This window comes from Acyrthosiphon pisum, chromosome X, assembly GCF_005508785.2.
Source record: "Acyrthosiphon pisum isolate AL4f chromosome X, pea_aphid_22Mar2018_4r6ur, whole genome shotgun sequence".
In the NCBI taxonomy this organism is placed as follows: domain Eukaryota; kingdom Metazoa; phylum Arthropoda; class Insecta; order Hemiptera; family Aphididae; genus Acyrthosiphon; species Acyrthosiphon pisum.
The window spans coordinates 3008717-3032541 of NC_042493.1; the positions used below are offsets into that span (position 1 = coordinate 3008717).

Consider the following 23825-nt stretch of genomic DNA (forward strand, 5'->3'; position numbering starts at 1 on the left):
ATTTGTTACAAACGTATTGCGCAACGCCTACATTTGTAACCGGTGATTTGAGAGTCAAATTTCAAAGTCTATTATTGACCTTGATACTTACTCAAAATTATTGAATATAACACTGTTCGACGTAAAATTACAATTTCTAAAAATTGTAAACTATGACTTTTTGTCGTAAAATTGACGGATTTCAAAAAAAAATTAAAAATACTAAAAAAAAATCAATTTTTTTTAAAAAACTTCAAAAAACGTACTTTTTAACGTCACTTATGAACCTTCATATTAGACTGATCTCATTATTTTTGGACTTGATTTTGTAGAGAATTTAGCGTTCTATATTTTAGACCAGATGACATTTTTTCATAAAACTCATAGTTTTTGAATAATTATCGAAAAACTAAAAAAACTCCGATTTTAGAGCTGTTTTTTCAAGATGGCGGCCAACGCCGACCTCGGAGGGGGGGGGGAAACATGTTCCCCTAATAATAGACTTATACTTAAGCAATTAAAACGATTTCCAGCATTCCACTAATTAATTCCGAATTGGGTCATTTTTTGTTCTAATTTGACTGGCCTACTGATGCTGTCGAATTATTCCATTTTCCATCTGATATTAGCTCTACAGATGACGAATCAGAAACAACTAATGAAGAAGATGAAGAACAGCTCGATTATCTTAGCACTAAAACACATTCACTAGAAAAAGTAGATAGTAATGACAGTTTTATAGTATTAGATTCTAAGTGGAACGATGAATGTATTGATTTTACAATGATGTGTGTTTTTTTTTTTTTTTTTTTTAAATTTTTTTTTGTGTCTGACATCACCTTTTAGGATAGTAAAATTGCTTTGATTTTCTTCAACAGTATCTTTTCTGATAGGAAAGGGAATCTAGTTGGTACTTTGGGGGTTCAAGTAATTTTCAAAAGCACCGTGAAAAACAAAAGAAAAATTAAGAAAAAACGGGAATTTATACGCTTTCGAGAAATTGATTTTGGTTTATCGATTAAACTTAATTTGTTGGTTAAAAAAGCTTGAAAATTTAATAGACGCTCCTAGTATATGTTTCAACGCAGATGAAAAAATAAAAATCCATAGTCACAGTTTTTTTTTATAAGCATTTAAAGTTCAACAAAATGACAAAATATGGAAAAATCACGAAAATTTGCAAATTATTTCGAGTTAGAAATTCATAAAAATTTTTCTTTTAAATCTTAGATATGAAAATGTAATACAAGATTTCTTATAAGATTTTCTACATTTATCAAAAAAAAAAACTGTCTATAAGAAAGCCAAATTAAATTTTTATGATCGTTTGACATTCTAATTTTTACAACATTGGATATTGACTCGATTTCTCATGTAACGATTTTCTTATTTTATTGTAATTAAAAAACGAATAACTGCAGATACATGAAAAACATATAAAAACATAAATATTTTCAGTTATAAATGGCTACAATTCCAATTAAATTGATTATTGTTATGTATGACATTAAATATTATTATAGCATCTGATAATTCATTTTTTTTAAATTTTTTTCTTATTAATATTCGTATTTGCCTCAAATATTTTTTTGTCATTATTATTTCTTCTTTCAAAAAAATAATTTATTTCACTAAACAGGTTTGGGTGGGGGCCAACGATATCTTATACTTAACTTAATTACAATATCTATAATATATTAAATTATTCTATGCGTAGAACAGACAGTTTTACTAAATAAATAAATATGGTTGCAAGTAGATGAAAATATATTGTAATATTGATAGACAACGACCACTATCGTTCGTCGATTCGTGTCGTTCGGCGATTATTTACAAACACAATATTACATTTTTATAAATTAATAATATTTTTATAATAATATAGGTACCATCGTCCGTCATATTGTTTTGTTACTTTAAATTTGTAAAATCAATAAAAATTTTGATTTTTTGGTATTATTACTTATAGGAACTCAGAGTCAATTTATTCAAATTTTAAATTTGTTGTACTTCTTAAGGTGTGTCCTGTGTCAATACAAACTTATATTTTTTAAGATTATGAGAAATCCCCTTTCCTTTTTTACGGTAAATTATTAATGGATAATTGTTTTAAAAATGTTCATGAACTTACCTAATTCAAAATTCAAACTAGTAGTTTCTCAGTTATTAAAATGTTTGGAATAAGAATAATAGTCTTAAAAATGGTTTTACAAAAAAAAAATAAAACATATATGTTACATTGAATCTAGTATCCTATTATTTATTATTTTATGTACTTGGAAAATTTTTACAAATTATTAATGTTGATTAATCAGTTAATCACTAACATTTTCAAAGCTCTCTTACAAACCCATTATTGGAACACAATATTAAGCAACTAAACACTACTCTTTATCTAATTTCGATTCTGGTACATCAACATTTTCAGAAAATGTATTCACTACATAATTTACAGTAGACAAGGATCCCCTTGATACTCATTCAAAAAACAGAAGTTTGCATCCCTACGGCACAAACTTAAGTAGTACTTATAACAATTTTCAAGAATTTTGAATGGTCTACTTCATATATTCAAAAATTTAAATATCAGATTTTGGATAACTGCATTATTGAAAAAAAAAAGTGAGCGTGATTGGTGAACGATTAATTTTGAAATTCTATTTATCTTATTTTTAACCAAATGTCAAAACTTAAGTTCAGTATTGACTAAAATTACAATATTCATGTATCGGACCCTCTCCCCTTCTAAAAAAAATCCTGGTAACGGCCTTGTCCATAAGTAGGTATACTGTGTACAAATATTTTTTTTTGTAAAACACCAATCAAGCTACAATTAAGGTACCTACTATTAACTATTTTCAAAGATAATTATTTTGATTTAAATAATAAAAATAACGATAGTTATATTAAAATGCACTTATTGATTAGTGATTTTATGTTTTTGTTAAATTTTTTTGAATTAAAATTGAAATGTTAGGTTATGTTATCTTTTTTCAGATAACATGATAATGGTAAATATCTATTTCTCAACATATTATATTATATATTTTTGCATAATAATATGCTATAATCTTTGTTTATTAAATAATATTTCCTATTAAATTTTAAGTTAAAACTAAATGTCGCTTAGTCGAAAAAAATAACAGATTACTGCAATGAAGTTTTCACGAAAGTTAGAACTTAGAACGACTTACTTTTGGTTCAATCCTATTTAAATGTTGTAAATTATTTTTGTCGTTTGTAATATTCTATCATGTCGGCACATATTAAGGAGAGAAACGAGAATTTGTTACTTATTTTGTTCATGGTAAATAATTGTAGATGTTAATAACCTTACACTTTCTGCAGGTTATTAAATTATTCAATGCGTAGGTACTCTTAGAAATACTCCTTCCATTATTGCAATTTGTACAGTACACACAATACACCGAATACTGAAAATGTAAATGATAAAAAAATTAAACGATAGAGCTATTGAAATTAAAGTGACAATTATTGATTATTGATTAGGTAATTAAATGCTAGGTATGCTGTATATAATTGAGATTCATAATCTATAATATTATTAAAATAATGATATATAATCATACTATTATCATATTATTAATCATATTATTAATATAATATCAATATTGTCTATTTAGCGATTTCATGTTGCAATACCATTATTACCTACCTAATTAATTAGCTCTGATATTTTTTTTTCAGACTTGTATCATCATGCTCAGACCAGTTAAGGCGACAAAAATAATATCATTGGCAGTATTCAAAACATGTAGGTGTAGTAAATGTCAATGTTTTTTTTTTTATCATTTGTAAATTAATTCAGAATATGTACAAAATGTAATTATTTTTATTTGCTTATATAATTAAAAGTTTAAAAATGTTAACTTATTATTACACAACTACTGAAAAAGTTTTCGCATTAACAAGCACCAAAAATTTAATATATAATTTAACCTAAGTATTTTTGTTTTTCATTTGTAGTCTATAGTTGCCTCTTTAATTATCACTTTTTCGTACATTTGAGGAAAAATTGTTTTGCTTAATAATAATCGTTTTTGTTTTACTCGATTATTTTTAAGAGTATAATATAGGTACTGAGAATTATTTTCTTTTGACAAAGGCCGAATACAGTTCCCCCTCCCCTAAAATTTAGGCAGTAAAATGTATTATATTATTGTTATGAAATGTAATCTATAAATAAATATTTTATGATACCTAATATTATATTTTTATTATAATAATTTATTTTATTATTAGCAAAGATATATTAGGTTGAATTTATTTTTGCCTAAAACGTAATCGTATTTATCATATCATTAATCATTAGTACCTAAATATTTATATCTTATATTATTTCTTTAAGCTCTGAGTCAACACTGAATTATCGTGGTAAGTGTAGAACGTCGGTCACAGATTCGTGGTATAAATAGGCAATATATTGTTTAAATATATTAAATATAATATCTAAATATCATTTAAATTATTTAATATCTAGAAAATACTATTGTAAATATTTGGTGAAATTGTCAAGTCTCTGTGTCAAATCTTTATACATTTTAAACTACAACAAAAAAACAAAAAGGTATTACTAGGTAATCAACTTTAAGGTATACAGAAAAAAATATTCATTCAAATATTTATTGTAAAAAAACAGGGTGTGTTACAAAATTAATTTAGTTTTTTTTTTAAATATGTAATAAAATAAGTTTTGTTAATTCTGAAATATAAAATGAATATATATGTCGAGGTACACTATAATATATAAAACAAATAAACCGTTTTCACAATATTCAATTTTATAGATATTTACTATGTTAGTATTATCCCGATTCTACATAATAATTAATACCAATATTCACTCAAATATATAAGACAAGAATTAAAAAGTAAAAAACAATATTTATTATTATCGTCTATTATATTATGAAAAAAATGTGTATTGGGTATTAGAAAAATAAAAAATGATTATTATAATCATGTAAAATTGAATGCCCTTGGTTATTAATTATATTTGAATCAAAGATTTTATCCATAAAACTAGTTTTTATTTTATAATTTATACGTACCTACGCCTAATACTTATATAAAATTATTTTTTATTATTAAACAATTATAATTACTATAAATTATAATAAACTGTACATGCAGATAAGTTTGGTGCAAAAAAATTGTTGATAAAACATGCGAAGGTGCACTTTTTACCAATCAACTAATATTATTTTTTATTTTTATTTTCATTATAAATTATAATTTTATTATTACCTATTGACCAGTTATAATAATTTATAGTATTATTTTTTAATAATTTTTAAATATTTTTTAAAATTTGTACCTATATCTAATATTTTTTTTAAAAAACAATGATTATTAATTTTATTATGATATTACGAATATTTTAAAACAATAATAATAATTAGTTTTTCCATATCGGAATGATAAAAGTAATAGCTGTCTTGATAATATCAGTCAACAATATATAAACAATAATTGATAGGTATTTTCGACTAACCAGTCGGGTTTTTGTACTGTACACAACACTATACTGATAGGTACTTCGTTACTCTATACCTGTGTATACCTGATAGTATACCTATCTATGTACTTAATTTTTACTATTGTACCTAATATCTATATTCTACATTGTATCACTATCGTCATGGCAATTCTTCTTAGGAAATACTGAAAATAAGGATAGTCAAAATATATACATTATTTTCTAACTACTGTTAATTTTCATATATTCTATATTGGTTGTACAAAATCGTACAAAATAAAGTACATAATACTGGATAATTTTGATATGTAGTTTCAAACTTGGCAGTGCTGGGGTAACGGTGCTCTCTTTTGAATTGGAGACTTGACTTAATTCATGCTTGTTATACCACATTAGTCATTACCACCCACCCACCCACCCACGCAACGAGACGAATATAGTCTCTGTGCCAATGTGCATAATATAGCACCTATAACAATATTAATGTGTGGATCATTACCTCGGACGGAGATCCTCAATTCCAGCACGCCGCCGTACAGTGACAGGCACATGAACTTCTTACGTGCCGCGTCGTGTCTGACGAAAAACACGATGCCGTGTTCGCCGGACGGTTTGATCTCGAGCTCGACACTGAACTGCTGCATGTTGAGATCCGCAGCCGCGGACACGGACAGGAATGACCGCTTGCCCAGGAACCGGACGTCGGACAGCCTCTCCTCCCGGCCACAGTGTTTGCCGGCCCGGCCAGCCGGACAGTCGCACTCGTATCCCGCACCCACCGGCACGCACGTCGACCCGTCCGAACAGTTGTGCCGGTTTGCGTCACAAGCGTTGTACCGGTGCGAGCACACCGGACCGTACCACCCATCGTCGCACACGCACCTGCAAGAGTGTAACCGAATATAGGTAATAAGTCTCGATGGTTGGGTGCAGTGGTCGTAGACGTAGTACATGGAGTAGGCTGTGATTCAAAGTGTGGTTTCCGGGATCCAACATCGTACGGACATGAATATATATTTATGAGAAAGCTAAAGGCACAACGCCCCTTCGACACATCCTAAAATCCTTAATCCCCGACTTTTGTTGCCTTACAATACAAATATTAATATTATACAAATATAGGTTTTCTTTATTTTTTATGTTGAATACAATTTGATATACATAAGCTTTATAAGTTTACAATATGTTGTTTAATATATTATTATCAAACTATACTTTAGTAATTTAAGAAAAAAAGTCAATATTTATTAGTCATAACCAGGGTTGAGAGCACTTAAAATTGTATAAATGTGTGCTATAATATTATCTCAAATATCGGTAAATATGCAATAAGAACAACAAAATATATGTAAAAAAAATCAGTGTATTAGTGATAACCGATAGGTAAGTGATAAGTTTGAAAAACGAAATTATTATACAAGGCGTAAAATAAAATATGATAAAAAAACTAGTGACACAAACAAAAAAATAAAAATAAAAAAAAAACACACATCATTGTAAAATCAATACATTCATCGTTCCACTCTGAATCTAAAAATATGAATTCGTAATGAAGTTAGCTCACAAATTATTTTTCCACTTTTTTGAGAGTAGACTATGCATAAATACCTTCATATTTAATCTTTTAATTTTTAATATTTAGAATTTTAAAATGTTAATAATTTTGCACTAACATAATTAATTTAAAAATGTAAGAAAATCGTTTACAAATAAACTTTATAACGAATTCAAATATGTTCTTAGACATTTTATCGGATAAATAATGTAGATAATAAATTGCTAAACGAATGATACTTAAAAAAAAAAAAGTGGGTAAGTGAATGTCACTCTGATGTACAGTAGGTTACAAGTGGGTCACTACAATGGATGGTGTTAAATTTTAATTCCATGATATAATATATAATATATCATTGTATAAGATAAACGATTCTGAGCAAAAACGGTCAGTCAGTCTATGATATTACTATATATGATGATATCATGGTGAATAAAGTAATTTATATATAACCTATTTACGTGGAATCTTGTTTTAAATTTTCAATCCTTAGCTATAAAATTTGAAAATTTTATACATTTTGTAACAATATATCAGGAGCCTTGCATTCAATTTCCACGCTTTTTTACCCAACAAATAAAGTTTTATTGACATCCATAGAAAAAAAGACTAATAAAATTGGAAACTGAAAATGTTCATAAACAGTTCAAAACAATTTTTTTAGTTTTATCGTGTATAGAAAATTCGAATATAAACAACCAGTGAACCTATTTCATGTATATTGTATATACGTTGATTTGTTTTAAAGTTACACCTTCCGCCAAAAACCAAAATCGATTTTGTCAAACACTGATTTTGCGTAAAAATTACCGTTTTTCCTTAATTTTTATATTGTTTTTCCCGGCGCCTTTGAAAACTATTGAGAATATTAAAATTTGATTTCCCGAGTGCACCAACTAGATTTACTTTCCCATCGAACAAGATACTGTTGAAGAAAATCGAAGCAGTTTTACTGCCCAAACCATGATGACAGACACAAAAAAAAAATAACACACACATCATTGTAAAATCAATACATTCATCGTTCCGCTCAGAATCTTAAATCATTAATATTAATGTTGCACGTTATTGAGTATTGACATTTGCGTGCACGTTAGGAAACACTCAACTATTTATTTAAATGACTGCAGCACACACTTTAAGAAATATATATATAACAAAATAATGATCACATCCTATACACACGACATGTGACACGCATGCACTAGGAAAATTCCCTACATTGAACAATTAAAGTTTTTAACATCAGTATCTTAATTTCCTATTAGAACAATGAAGCTTAAAAAAATTTAAAGTTACACAATCTCAATATTATGAGACCTAAGCACCAAGTGGTAATTAAAAAAAAAATAATTGGAATACTAAATGAATTACTATTCAAAAAAATTATAAAAATATTTTTGTAACTTACACTTTTTATTTTTTTCACAAACTTGTTCCTGCTTTATAAAACATCATAATGTTTAATGCAGTATAGATTTAACCTTTTATGGATAGATCATAGGCGTTAATCGATCGGTGATTTCTTATTATAACAAAATATTGTACTATATGATATTGCATACATAGCAATGTACATATTAGTTGACTTAATATTTTTGTAATTTTTCCGTAAAAATGTTTTTTTTTTTTTTTAAATAAATGATTTAAATGTCCTATAAATGTTTTTATAAAATATACTTCATGGCCAAAGAACATAACTAAAATATTTCCTAATTTTATTATTTACGCAACTTTTAAAAATATTTTGATAACTATTATTTTACTGAAAATATTTTTACCATAGTTTGGAAATATTTTTTATGCTGTCTGGCCGTGTGGGAAGGATATCAGTATGAAATGAATAAAATGTGCGTAGATATGGTAAATATATATATATATAGTAATAATAAATATAAATATAGTAAACACTCACGCCAATGAAGAACCATGTTGAATGCATGCACCATTGTGTTGACATATGTTGTTTCGATAGCACTCATTAGTCGAACACTGGGACACGGATCTGCCGGTGTTTACTGTGGAATATGCTCGCGACAGGCTCAATGGGACAGTCACGTGGCCAGCCTTCAGCTTCACCTCACTCATGCAGCCAACGAATCCAGTGTGCAGAGGCAAGTCGTGTGGCAAGTCAGCCATTCCAGGAGACTCGTGGCCGCCTAAGATGACAAATAGATACAATAAACATATTTTTGATACAACATATGAGTCAATAGTATTCTCAGTAAATATGATAAAAAGTAAAAACCATGCATTTGTATATTATTCTAAAATTTTCATTGATGTTGGAAAAATAATATATAGGTAATATACAATGTAAAAATCAGGATGCAGTCTTAGAATCGGTGCATACAATATATTAGATAACATAAGACATAGCCTTATATAATTAGTTATTTAGATACTAGAGCTGCCGTGATTACTTGAAGTCAGTATACTATTTGTTTTTTGAAATTTTAATAATTGTGTTATTATACGTTTTGTTGCTTTCTTACGTAAATGTGTGATAATGACATAAAAATGGACAAGGCGAATATAATCCTAGAATAATTACTGTCTATACTTTTCCTAAACATGTAGATTTGTAGCTTCAACTAGCTAGTAGTTAGTTTTATAAGTATCATTACTTTTATTTAAGATTATTGATAATTTTCAAGCCTTTGGTAGTAAAATTAAAAAATTTATGGGTACATTTTTAACTAAAAAATAATTTGTGAATTCTCGTAATTTTTGACGAATTTTGTCAACATTATAACTTCAAATGCATATAAATATTTATTTTTTTTGATAAAATTATACATTTTCAAAATTTTGACAATTTTTTGGCATCGAGTATATGATAGAATAAGTATATTGATAGACAATATATATGCATTACGTATAGGTTATGTGCAGTAATCGGGTTACCTAGGTATAGGACGGGTTTGGTGTTAAGTTGAGAGAGGCGGCCGATAGATTGACCGGTAACGTTCGGGAAGTTGTCCACCATGAGCCATGCGGTTTTTCCATCTCGGCCCAATTTCACGATGTGCGCCCTTTTCGGCTGAAAGTTTATCGGTTTCGGTGTGAAAATCCTTCTGGCACCGGCCCCGAGATTCCACGTCAGTACAATGTATCCCTTGATAAAACTCAGAGCTACGTGATCGGTGGACGAGTCGTGACCTATGTACATCATCAGAGCAATTTGGTCCATAAAATTTGGCACGAAATGCATCGATAGCTCGAAACTTTGATGGATTTCGGCCGGTATGGAGTATGCGGCAAACGACGAGAGCCCACTGACGCTGCCTGGGAAAAATGGTTCTCCAATCTCGAGATCTATAATATACGAACATAGAGTTTTAGAATTATCATTATATATTACGTATGTTCGACAGTCGGTGATTAAAAACTGAGAACTTTTTTAATAAAATATGTATTTTTGATATTAATAAACGATAGATAAACACAAATGTATAAATTGTAAAAGTATATTTAATAATGGTCAATGGAAAAGCGTATACTCTACAATCACTTACCATGCTCACAATACATTCCATGTTTTCCGAGTGGGCACAAACAAATGAATCCACTTCCGGGGTAAATTACACACGTGGCGCCAAATTTGCATGGGTTGTTTTCGCACACTGACCGCTCGCAATTCTTCCCGACAAACCTTCAAACCAGTGAATATTTAAATAATTATTATTACTCGACTGCCTGATATAAGTAGGTATCGTGTGTTACATAGGAACGTGTACAAAGTCATTTGGCGGTATTTAGGGTTGCAGTCCACCCTCCCCCCCTTCCACAAATATTATAGCCAAGTTAAAATGATAACTACGATAATTAGTGCTGACGATATAGTTAAAATGCCACAATATGAAAATAAAGTTACAATATTAGGTATATTATATTTGTATGACTAAATATAACCACTATACCATATTTGATGTGGCGTATCTTCGTATCAATAATATACAAACATTTACCTAATAAACTATTAATCGTAGACGTTTTGTATGGCTATACAATATAACTAGTTAGTATTATTTTAAAATGTGATTGAATTACTAAAGGCAATACTACATCTTCATCCTTTAAAGTTTAAATTAACAGTTTCGAGTTCCAAATTTACAGCAACATCAGGTAAATAGACATAATCTATTGTTGGATAGATAGATTATAGGTATAAGTAGTTTCCGACAATAATTGGGCGACATCACACCGGTTATATACGTATATTATATACGCACCCTGAAGGACAAAGGCAGTTCCACGAGTCTCCGAACTCTACGCATGTGGCATAACTCTGACAGGGGCTGGACAAGCATGTCAGCGAAGCGCATTCGATCACGCCATACCCGTCGGTGGCGTTTTGGTATACATTGTGAACGACTTCGTCAATCTGTTGGTAAATCATATTGTTTATAACATTGACCTTTGAAAGCCACACATTGCAGATCGTCTAGACCGCGCTTACTTGTAGGCGTGATATGCAACCAGTGATTCCTACTGCGACCGGAAGTTCGGCCGTGGCATTTTGACCGGCCGGAAGACCTCCCAAATATAACAGCGCCACTTTTTTCACCTTCTCCGGTGCCGTGTCCGCCGCCTGTTCTCCGCTCATGGCCAGCGTTTCGTTGACCCTAAGTGACGCCTTGCAGTGGTCGGACATGGAATGTGACATGGCGTGCTCCAATCTATAAAAACGATCGACATACGATAATACTATAATATTGGTCTACACTACTCGTCTTATTGGTTGGCTTTTCGTTTTGTCTCGGCATTTTCAACTTACGCGGCTGTCAGTAATAGGCGATGACCCGTATTCACCCTGTATCTGGTTTCGCTGAACAACATCGTTTGCACTCCACACGAGAATTGAAACTTTAACAAACCATCCTGTAACCAATATTAACATGTATAATGTTATAATTTTATTATTTGATTTGCAGGCTATGGCACGTCCGCAATCGACCAAACTCCATAAGATAAAATAATTGTGTTTTTTTAATTTCGTATGTTTTTCCCATTATAATATGCACTGCGAGTTTAGTTTAAATGGTTATTTATTTATTAACTGGACTTACCTGTAAATAAAGACACATGTACATGTGCGTGGTGACTTGTGCGTAAAATAAAATTCCATTTGGCGCCAGGGTTCGTATTTCCATTGATATCTCGGCACCAGAACGGTTCGAGAGTCTATGGCTAAGGAACGATTGTCCTGTGAACGCAGACACCTTGATATCGATTTTCTCACCGCATATTTCACCTTTCCATCCAAACGTACATTTGCACTGAAAACGAGTACCAGTAAGTATAAATATGAAGATCTGTGGTTTAAGTATTATGTTGTTAGTTCACTGGTTCATATCAGTTAAGCCACTATGTTGACAGAAAAACACAAATTTGGAGCACGAAAAACGCACATGTTATTTTCTCTACTTATAATTATTTTTAATGATATCATAAAATATGAAAATTAAAAAAATTTTTAATATGATGTTTATCGTATAATGTCATATTTTGTGACACCTTGGGTGAAAACTGGAAATTATTGGTTTTATTCACAATAAACTTACGGAGAACTTTTTTTACACATCGTCGATATATTCGACGTCATACAAGAAAAAATCATGTTAAATTTAATGTATGGAACACGTAGAAAACGAGTTGCCCATGCACTTAAATAGAAACAATTTCGTTTTCTGCATAACTGCATGCGTGATTTAGTCACAGGACTGTACAAATATTTATTCCCGATATTTCCAAATTATGCGGAAGTGATGCGTAAACAATTAAAAAAAATTCTCACCTTGTGTCCAGTTTTTGATTTTTCGCACTGCCCGCCGTTCAAGCACAAAACATTAGCACAACTCCGATCCACGGCACTCGGACCACGATCGGTTACTGGTACCGCGAAGCTAGTGAAGTTGTAATCGAAGTCTGTGGACATTTCGTCGTAGAACGCGGTGAACGACGTACTGGCGTCTCGGTCGGTGGCGACGGATTGTCGATAACTGATCGTCGATCTGGAGACTTGTGCGGTGGCGGTGGTGGTGGTCATCGACTTTGCTCTATCCACGGCGGCACTCGTTGCGTCCGTTAAGACGCTGGTGGCCGGTCGACTGGCCACCGCCGCAGCGGCCGTGGTGGTTGATCTCCGGTTGGCCGTGTTTGTGGGCGCGTCGTATTCGTAACTGTTGGTCGCACCGTCATAGTCAGCGGTTACGGTGTCCAGGTCGGGGATACCGTCGGGCGACGTCGCTGGTCGGGTCGTGTCAGCAAACTGTGTCACGGTCGTGTCGTACGCGTCGTCGTCGCCCGCGTCCGCGTCCGTGTAGATGGTATACGGCTGCAGCTCGGGTGCCAGTTCGGTGGATGTGACCGCTGGCCGTCGGTCGGCCGCAGGTGTGGTCGCGGTCACGAATATACTGAAGTAACCGGTGCCGTCTGACGGTGACGTCGTTGTTCCAAACGTGGTCTCGAACGTCAGTGGATATTCGCCGTCCACCTGGGTGGACGCCGGAGCGGTGATTGTTACGGCTGCGGCGGCGGTTGTTTCCTCGGCTCCGCTGGTCGTGTAATACGGCACCACGATTCCGGTGCAGTTAGCCATGTGGTCGTCTAGGAACGCGCACTCGCATGACTGGCCGGTCAGGCCTTTCGGACACGTGCAAGTGTAACCGTCCACGCCGTCCACACATGTCCCTCCGTTGTCACACCTTTAATCAAGCCAATAATTAAGCCCTTTTCACACTACCATATGTCCATATAGTCTGACTAGCATCATACTAGCTATTTTTAAATATTGTGATTAACCTATTTAGTTAGGTACCTAACATTATTTTTAGAAACTTTTTATAACATTTTTAAATTTAATTAGAAAAAATGATCATATAATATACCTAATATAACACAATGTATTCCTCCTGTTTGACTTGTTAATAATATTTCAAAGATATTAAAAGTGAATATAAATGAAACAATAGTTTTTTTTAATTATAAGTACCTACTTACATAAAATATAATTATTTAGTGAATTGAAGTCATCGATTTTTCAATCCAAGGATATACTTTGTACCATAAACTTTAAAAACTACGTTGTTTGTCACAAATTTGACAACGTGAAAAATTAATAACTGGTTGAATAGGTTGTACATCACTATTTAAGCTAATATCAAGCACTTTTAAGCTAGAAGAAGAAGTTGAAGACTCGTTAGAAGTCGAGGTAACATTTAATTTAAAAATTTTCAATTGAGGTTGAGTACAACAGGTACTATCATCATCGTTCAATGTCCTTGTGGATTTCGGAATAGGTTTATAGAACTGGCTGTTCATTTTATTTTAATTTAATTAGTAGGTAGTCAAATTTTAAGCAGTTTTATAAAAGAAAAATGTATTTTGGTTATTCTAAATAGTGTACACAAACAAAACGATTACCTCGATCGGCTCTGTCACTCACTATACGTTTACACTTTACACAGTACACACCGACACACCATAATAAATTATTAATAGGCACCAAAATAATAACATTTGTAATTCATATTCATTATCTCATATGAACATCATCAAATTCTTGACGATTGTCAGCGGAGAACAGTCGGTGTCGAACGTTTAATTAATAACAATCATTTCGGGAATATTGTCTATTATTTTTAATTTTTAATTTATAAACAGTAGGAGCTGTGGCCACAATTATTCACGCTTGATATAAAAGTATGTAATAAATAAATAATCTTTGTTCTAAATTGATTTCATTTTGTATCATTTCGTAATACGAAAAAAAACACAGGGCAGGCTCTGGCCTAGCAGGCCTACCCGCTGGGCACGCCACTGCTAGTAGGTATCTAATCAGTTATAGACCTAGATCCTATAATCAGTATAAGGTATAAGGGTTATGTAAACAGCTATATTTATGTCATAATATATTTTAGTCTATATTCCATATACACTAGAATGTAATTTTACAAAGTCAGTGACTGAAAACCAATTTCAGCAGGACCACATTTTTTGTAAATATACTTCTCTGCACTCTATTCTATAATAAACTTGACTTATATATAGATAATTAATACATATTATTATATTAATGAAAAATATCGATTACTTTATTATAGTAGTGTAGTAGTATAGGTATCTTAATGCTATTCAGTATACCTAATTATAATAATGTCTCTTATAGACTACATCCAAAGCGTAGGTATACTAGGATAATATACCTTTATTACATTTATTTTTACTTATTCCTAGTTGGCACTCGTCGTATTGATATTGGCAAAACTTCCCGTGGTAGTCCGGGACACAGTAACAAACCGACGTCTGGTCCTCGATTAAGCAAAGCGCGTGATTTTGGCACTCGTGTTCTTCGCACAAACGAAGTGCCACGTCACAGTCGCGGCCCGTATAACCTGCATAAGAATAATGCGTCATTATTATATAATAATAATAATAATAATAATAATATATAATAGTCTACAACTCTACAAGTGTACTTACCAAAAAGACAGGCACACGAATACGCTGTCTGCCTGTTGATGCACACGCCGCCGTTCTTGCACGGACGAGAGTCACACTGATCGATTTCGTCCTCGCAAGTCCACCCATTCCATCCTGAAACGTAATTATTATACGATACTTATATCTATATGACAGCGGTTAGCCTTTATTTTAGTCCAGTACGACACATATAATAATATGTTGTACAAAAATGTAAATGTGCTGTATGAATTTAAAAGTGTGTATCTTATAAAAACTCATTTGAATTATTTCATAATTTCACATAAGCTATTAAGATCACTTGATTAACACACGAAAAAAATGTGAAGTAGGTACCGATTTTTTTTTAAATAGGAGATGTTTTATGTGCGGTAGAATCGCGTATGTGTTATGATATAATTATGAAAACCCCGTAACAACTTATATATTAATTTAGTATAATAATTGTAAATTTATCATCATCAATTAGACATACCTGGCGAGCAGTTACACGAAAATGACACACCGGGTCCTTCGATGCACTCGCCGCCGTTTTTGCATAGTATTTCTCCAGTTGAATTGCACACAGCCAAGTCGATTTCACAACTCGTCCCTGAAAATGTAAACGATTGACAATCTGGATATAGGTAGGCAGGGAAATTCATTTGTAGATAAAATAATTAGTGTACCTATGTGAAAATAAAACTCACATTTACTTTATGTAAACGTATTTATTGTTTCGTGTATAACGCTAAGTTCATTACAATGTATTGTATAAATAAATATAATAAGCTATACATTGAAAAAAACTATGATGAAAAAAACTATTTTGATACTTACAGCCATATAGATAATAAAGAATGGATAGGCTGTAAACATTTTGTGCACGATCCGAAAGAGGACACATATTTTGTCTCACTGATGCCTATATATACCTATTTATTTATTTATTATTTATTTCTAGTAACAAAAAATATAATATATACTATAATATACAATATTTGAGAAATATTACTAGAAGTTACTCTACACTGAGGAAAAACCTCGTGACGTAGAGTAAGAGTACTTATGTAATAATAATTATTATTCAGTGCCAAACACAGTGGATTAATAATAATAATAATAATAATAATAATACAAAGTAAAGACAGTAAAAAAAAATCAAACAGAGTTCAGCTTAAAATAGTCGAATATAATAAGAAATTTTAGTGATAAATATATATATGTATAAGTAAAAAGAAAAAACTCACAATTTAGAACTATCGATGACTTAAGATTATTGTAGAACCAATTTTTTAATTTTAATTTAAACGAAGTATAATTATGACAAACTAGTAATTTCTCTGGTATTGTATTTAGGGACCTTAAGCCAATCTGTAAGAAAGATATTGATGCTTTTTTAGTATTGACAAACGGTACTTCAATATTATTTTTTTTCTGAAGTTATATACTTTATTATTGATGTTGAACAAATTATTTTTATAAATAAAACATATTGCCTGTATTTTATATAGATTTTCTATATCAAGTACTCTTAATAATTTAAATAAATTACATCAGGGGTGGACTGGATATTTTTGGCCCGGGGTGCAAAATTAATTAGGGCCCCGTAATTTTTTTTCAAACCTACCTAAATTAGGAAAGAGCCCTTAGTTTTATAAGTAAATATAAAAAAAAATTAAGAATAACATGTTGTTTATTTGTAGAGATGTTGAAATATGTTATTTTATTTTTATTTTGTATAATACCATATTATACCAGTATTATACCGTATACTGACTGTGGTAATCGGGGGCCCGGATCATAAATACAAACGGGGGCCCGGGGTGCTACTTGGTGTATAGCACCCTGGGCCAGTCCGCCCCTGAATTACATGAAGGAAACGTTTTAGGTTTGTTTAAAATGATTTTTACTATGCACTTTTGTCTAATTAACACTTTGTTTTTTAAACTGGCATTGCAACCACACCAAGTTATTAAGCCATATTAAATTATTGATTGTGCCATTGAAAAATATGTAATTCTGATAAGTTGCTTATTTAATATTTTTTTTGCTATAATGAAATAGTAAGCTAATTGACTTATTCTCATTATTCAATTTTCTATCTGAACATTCCATTTTAAATGTTGGTCTATTGTATGCAAAGGTATTTGACGGAAATGTGTTTTATATTAGTTTTCGACAGCTACATGTTATGGTGTTACAATTTAATTTTTTATGGATAGTAATCTCGTTTTTAGAGGTGCTGTTCTTATGTCATTGGAAAAGGCTATAAATTTTGATTTATCGTAATTTATCTTTAAGTTATAATTTGAAAACCAATTTTCAATTAATGACATATCTGCTTCACATTTTCGTCAAACTGTATCTCAGTTAGAGCCAGAAACTATAATGGCCGTGTCGTCGACGTAAGAAAAAATTTTTCCGTTTATATTTAGATCGTTTAAAGCGGCTACGTATATTATATATATGATTCGAGAAAGTACTGTACCTTGAGGAACTCTATTTTTGATTTGACCTATTTCACTTACTGTGTTACCTATTCTGACCTGTTGAGTTTTTTGGTATAAGTATGTTTCAAAGATTTTAAAAACTGTTCCAGTAATACCAATTGTGTGTAGTCTATTTAACAAGATAGAATGTGATATGCTGTTGAAGGCTTTGCTTAGGTCTAAAAATAGGCCAATGGTTTTATTATGTTTGTCCAGGTTGTTATTTGTGTCATTAGTAAGGTGAACCAAGGCATCTCCAGTACCCTTTCTAAAACCAAATTGTAAAGTGGGTAGTAAGTTATTTTCTTCTAAATAGTTTAACAGTCTTATTTTAATTCCCTTTTCAAATATTTTAGAGAATACATTTAATAGACTAATCGGTCTATAGTTGGTTAGGTTTGTTTTTTGCCCATTACCCTAATACAGTGGCACTACCAATGCACTTTTAAATGCATCTGGGACAAGTCCTTCTTTTAATATTTGGTTAAAAATTATTTCCAGTATATTTGACGTGAAGTCTTTACATTTTTTAATGACATTAAGAGTAATACCATCTATGCCTGGTGCCGAGTCACTTTTCATATTAGAAATTATGTTGAGAATTTCAATTTTAGTGATTTTCCTTAAATATAGCAAATGTGATTGATTATTGAAAATATTTTGATTTTGATTTTGATTTATCGTGTTACTTTCTTCGTGGTTACCCATTTTTAAGAAATAATCACTAAACACATTGGCTAGAAAAAAAGAATCTGTATTTGAACTTAGAATTGTAGGTATTGTTGTTAATTTTTAATATGATATGTTTTGAAGAATTTGATGTATTTTGAGCAGTCGCTCGCCTTATAGTGGACCAGTTAATTGTTATTTTGTCGCCGTAGTAAGTATTTTTTGCTTTTGCAATAATGTCGGATAATTTATTTCTGTATTTTTTATATTTATTTTTTAATAATATATTGAAAGGTTGCTGCCTGGATAGTTTGTGTAGTTTATCTCGTTTTTTAGTGGCATTTATTATACCTGGTTGTATCCATGGATTATTTAATTTTTTTTGTTTTGGATTGATTTGTAGTGGTAGATTGTTTTAGTAAATTTTGTAGTGTAGTTGTGAAAAAATTTACATTTACATATGCATTATTCTTATCGGTTATTATGGCAACCCAGTTTGTAAGCTTAATTAAATGATTTAATTTATTATAATTAATTGCGTTATATATAATAGTATCTGTATTTGTATTGTTGTTAGTTGTTTTTAGGTTGTGATCTATTATCTGTTAAATTATGGAATAATGGTCTGTTATTAATGAGTCGATAATAGATGCCTGTGCGTAGATCGGTGAATTAGTATTAGTATTAATGTTAGTAAAAACATGGTCTATACAGGTGTTGGATTCAGGGTGAGTAGCTATATTTACATGTGATGTAAAGTCGTGTGAGTTTAATATATCTAGATAGTTTTCTGTATTATGGGAGGATCAAGTTTGTTAATGTTCAAATCACCTATGACCATTGTTTTAGTATTCTTGTTTGTATTGACTAGGCTTGTAATTACAATATTGAATTATATTAGGAAGTTATTAATATTGCCATTAGGAGATCTGTATATCGACAGAATACCATATTTATGACCATTATGTTCTATTAACGTAAATAAGCAATTTGTATCTTGAATAATTAATTCTGCTGTGTTGTGTATTATATGATTATTTATAAACATAATGATACCATCTGATTTACGCACATTGTTTTTTGTAGTTACTATGTTAAAGCCTGTGCAGTATGGAATATATTTTGAGTTGAAATCGTTACCTAACTGCTTCAGATGTAATTATAATATGACATTTTTCCTTTATTGAGGTATATAGATGTTCTAGATCATTTAAGTGCTTGTTTATACTTCTAATATTTGTGTATAATATATTGAGGCTGTTATTATGTTTCGATAATTGTTCATTTATATCATCAACGCATAGTATTGGGGTTATATCGGATTCTAAGGTTTCAAAAAGCTTATTTATTGATGCTATAAAAGTTTAAAGTGTGGTTAATAATGTGGATTGTATAATTGTAAATATAATATTTATATGTAAGTTTAGAAACAGTTTTGATTAAAGTCACTATATAATGATAAACTAAGACAATAATTAATGAGGGTGTAGTCATTCGAAAAAGAGAAAAAAATATAGATGCCTTTTAATATAATTATAATTATGTAGACGTTGAATCACATTTTCTCTAGGTCTTGCGGTGTTCTTATGCGTATTGTTTTAGAACTTTCTTCTTTTTTTACGAGAATGTCACCATTGTTGACCCATAGGAATTTGAATTTTTTTTTCTCTTCCAGCTGTTCTCGTTTATCCAAATAGAATTCGACGGCCTTTTGTTAGCCTTTCATTTATATACACTTTGATTTCATTAGACCATGCATTATGAATAATATTTGCCGAGAGCTTGGAAATTTTGGTATTGTGAATAAAGTTTCTCTTCATGTCGTTCGTTTCCAGTTTTGCTACAATGATACTGTTCTTATCGTTGGTGATATATATTCTATTCTATGACGTTGATAATGGTGTTTGTTTTTAATCCAATTTGTTTTACTATTTCAGAACAGTTTTTATTTTTGGTTTGAGGTATTCTGATTATATCTATGTAGTTATTTAGATTGGATTGTTTGATATTGCTGATTCTAAGTTTGAGTATCGAAACTTCGCTTGATAAATAATTATTTTCTTTTGTAATTTTTTCATTTTCTATTTTTAGAATTTTTATTTCATTCAGCACAGAGTCTACTTTTGTGTTGAAAACATCAAATTGTTTTCCCATAAACTCAACAGATTTAATAAGATCATCAATTTTGGTTTCCATCTTGGTTATTGGTGGATTATTGGTAATATTTGAATCCGCTGTTTTGCAGTCAACGCAGACAAATTTGCTTTTATTTAACTTGGATAATTATTTAAAGTTGGTTTTAGAGATACTTGAGCAATAAAATTGCATTATATTTTTACAAATGCTACATATTAGTGTATCCACGGTGTGAGTTAGAGTTTCCGAACACTTGGCACATTCTGTATACATACTGATAATGCGTAATCCGAGAAAACGATAATTAGAACGATTTATGAAAAAGAGATAAGGGACTGTAACGGTTGTATGATCGACTGTATCGGACAGAGTCTGAACACATACTGATTATTGAGTTATTTCCACTTAACATACATATTATATTATAGAGTAGAAAAAAAATCACGGACTGGAATCATTCATTCGAAAGTCGGACGTATGATAAGGTTTGATGACCTATCCATTATTTGTATTATCTATGCTTACAGTAGGTATACTATAGTAGTACTATAGTGCATTAGTACTATACTTTTAAAAGTGTTTATAATTATTAATGTCGATTGCCGACTTATAATAGTTTAATAGGTAGTAATAATCAATAAGTTATAAATAGGGTTAGGATGTTGATGACCTAAAAAAATACTTAGAATGACCCTAAGAAAACATACAAAAAATAAAACAAAAAAATCTACTTAAATAAGTTAAAAAAATTGAAATTTAAAAATAATAATTGTTATTGTGATAATGGGTGTTAGATTAATTTAAAATAGGAATTGTAATATTAATAGACAATACCTTTACATTTTAAGAGTTATAAAAATTATTAAAATGGGTATGATTGACATTTGTGTGAAAAAGCACTTGTTTTATAAAATATGTAGGTATAACACGCGAACGGTAAATCTTAACGGTACGCGAGAAATTTAATCACAAAAAAATCCCCTCAGTAATAATAATACAATTATTTTTTTGAATATATTCTACAAATTTTTTTTAAATCAAAAATTTGAGAAAAATGTCCCCCTATTGCCCCCCTAATGGACGCTCTTGAGTATATAATATTCAATACGTTACTGAAAATTTCCAATCACTAGGTAACGCTAGGTTTCAGAAGTTAATGCTAGGATTTACTGTTTTTACTCAGTATAAGCTGAAAATCATAATTTTATTCGAGCTTTTACTAAACATGTTTTTTTTATCTACATCCTAGAATATAGTAGGATGTACGAATTGAGTTAGTAAGAATTGATTAATACACTGTATCTATGATTTGTTTAGTAATTTTAATTTGTCATATACTCATGTATTAGAATCAGCTTTTGCCTTTTACTATCTCAATTTGTATATCCTAGGATGTACACTACGTGTTTAGTGTAAAAGCCCGAATACAATTACAATTTTCGGCTTTTACTGAGTACAAACAGGAAATCCTAGCTTAACTACCTATTAGAACCTATCTTTACCTAGTGATCAGGCATTTACGGTACCATATAAATATATATAATACAAGGGTGCATAACTAATGGCATGCACTGTTGTTTTTTTTTAATGTTTACCCAAAAGGCTAGAATTAATATTTAAAATATAAATCTATATAATACACTGTATAGTGTAGTATTATATAGGGTAATTCGAGGTAAGTTCGTGTTATAGGTAAATTTGAGATTTCCGTTTATAATGAACCTATCGCAGCGGTAAACCTCAAAACAGCGTAAAATCTTATCCGTGGTGGTACTAAACTGTCGGTTGACATAATATATAGTCGTTATGATTTAATTTTTCCGTGACTATACAGAGGGGCAAACTCCCTCCTCACAAAATGTCAAATGTCATTTAATTAATTTGGACATTTTTATAGCCCCTCCCCCCCCCAAAAAAAAAAAAAAAAAAATATGTTTTTCTGAATACGTGACTAGTGATTATATTCTATAAATTGTATTTTATTTGTATTCAAAACGTTTCTACGCTATATTCTGTAATCGTTATTCGTATTATTTCAATACAATGTTAATTGCAATAAACTCTGGTAGATATTTTATTCACTATAAGTATATAATTGTATTAACAATAAGCGTAGATACTAACATCCTTATCAATATTTAAATCAATAAAATAAAATATGTAGTACAAATATTTTTTGCATTATTACTAAATCTGCTCAAAATAAATGTAGTACTGGAAAAAAAAAAATTAGGTCACGTTTTTAGCCTCGAGTTCATCCAATCACTCAATATATTTGGCATACACAATGGATACCTGGAGAATACCAAAAAATACTAAGACACAATTATTATAAAAATCTTTAGATACGGAATATTGGTGAGAAAACTATAGCTGTGTTTACATGTGATTTTCAATTTCCAACAAATGTTGTGAAGTATAAAAATACCAGAAGAATACGTATAAAATTCTATAAGTATAAAATAAATTAAAATGCCATCAACTGACCAGTGTAGCCGGCAGGACATTGGCACGTGAATCCATTGGTGAAATCCATACAAGTTCCGTTATTTTGGCACGGATTTGATAGGCATTCGTTAACGTTGAGTTCACAATCGTGTCCTGATGCATTAACAGAAAAACAGATAATGTTCAAAAATCAAAGGTTATACAGGGGTAGTAGGGTAGTAGGTACTAGTATATATAGTCCAGTGGCGTAGCCAGGGGGGGGTTTTGGGTGTTTGAACCCCTCCCATTGACATTTTCCCTCCTGATAAATATATTATTTATAGGGTTTGGGACTGCTTGCAAGTTATAAATTTGTCTTATGAAATGGTGAAATTAAATACAAAGTTTCAATTGGCATATTTGTGTACTTTTTAACTTAAATGTACATACAAGTGTCGGGAAAAATTATATTTGGATAACATTGAAAAATATCTTAAAAAATATTATGTTTGGTTAGGTACAATAGGCGATAATTTTGAGATTTGGGGAGGCCGAAGCTCAATACCATACTATTATAAAATTGAATAAGCTAAAAAAAATA

General features: G+C 30.7%; 1 protein-coding gene across 1 annotated transcript in view; it reads right to left on the reverse strand.

Annotated features, from left to right (window-relative positions):
- Positions 1-23825, reverse strand: part of LOC100158732 (protein eyes shut) — a 57677-nt gene that overhangs the window by 9168 nt on the left and 24684 nt on the right. The window contains exons 4-16 of the mRNA XM_016807332.2: positions 23285-23398; positions 15997-16113; positions 15522-15635; positions 15266-15433; positions 12835-13745; positions 12107-12316; positions 11815-11918; positions 11497-11716; positions 11270-11421; positions 10553-10689; positions 9942-10352; positions 8950-9193; positions 5979-6361 (exon numbers count right to left, since the gene is read on the reverse strand). Of these exons, the coding sequence (XP_016662821.1) occupies positions 5979-6361; positions 8950-9193; positions 9942-10352; positions 10553-10689; positions 11270-11421; positions 11497-11716; positions 11815-11918; positions 12107-12316; positions 12835-13745; positions 15266-15433; positions 15522-15635; positions 15997-16113; positions 23285-23398 (3285 nt within the window). The remainder of the gene's footprint in view (positions 1-5978; positions 6362-8949; positions 9194-9941; positions 10353-10552; positions 10690-11269; positions 11422-11496; positions 11717-11814; positions 11919-12106; positions 12317-12834; positions 13746-15265; positions 15434-15521; positions 15636-15996; positions 16114-23284; positions 23399-23825) is intronic.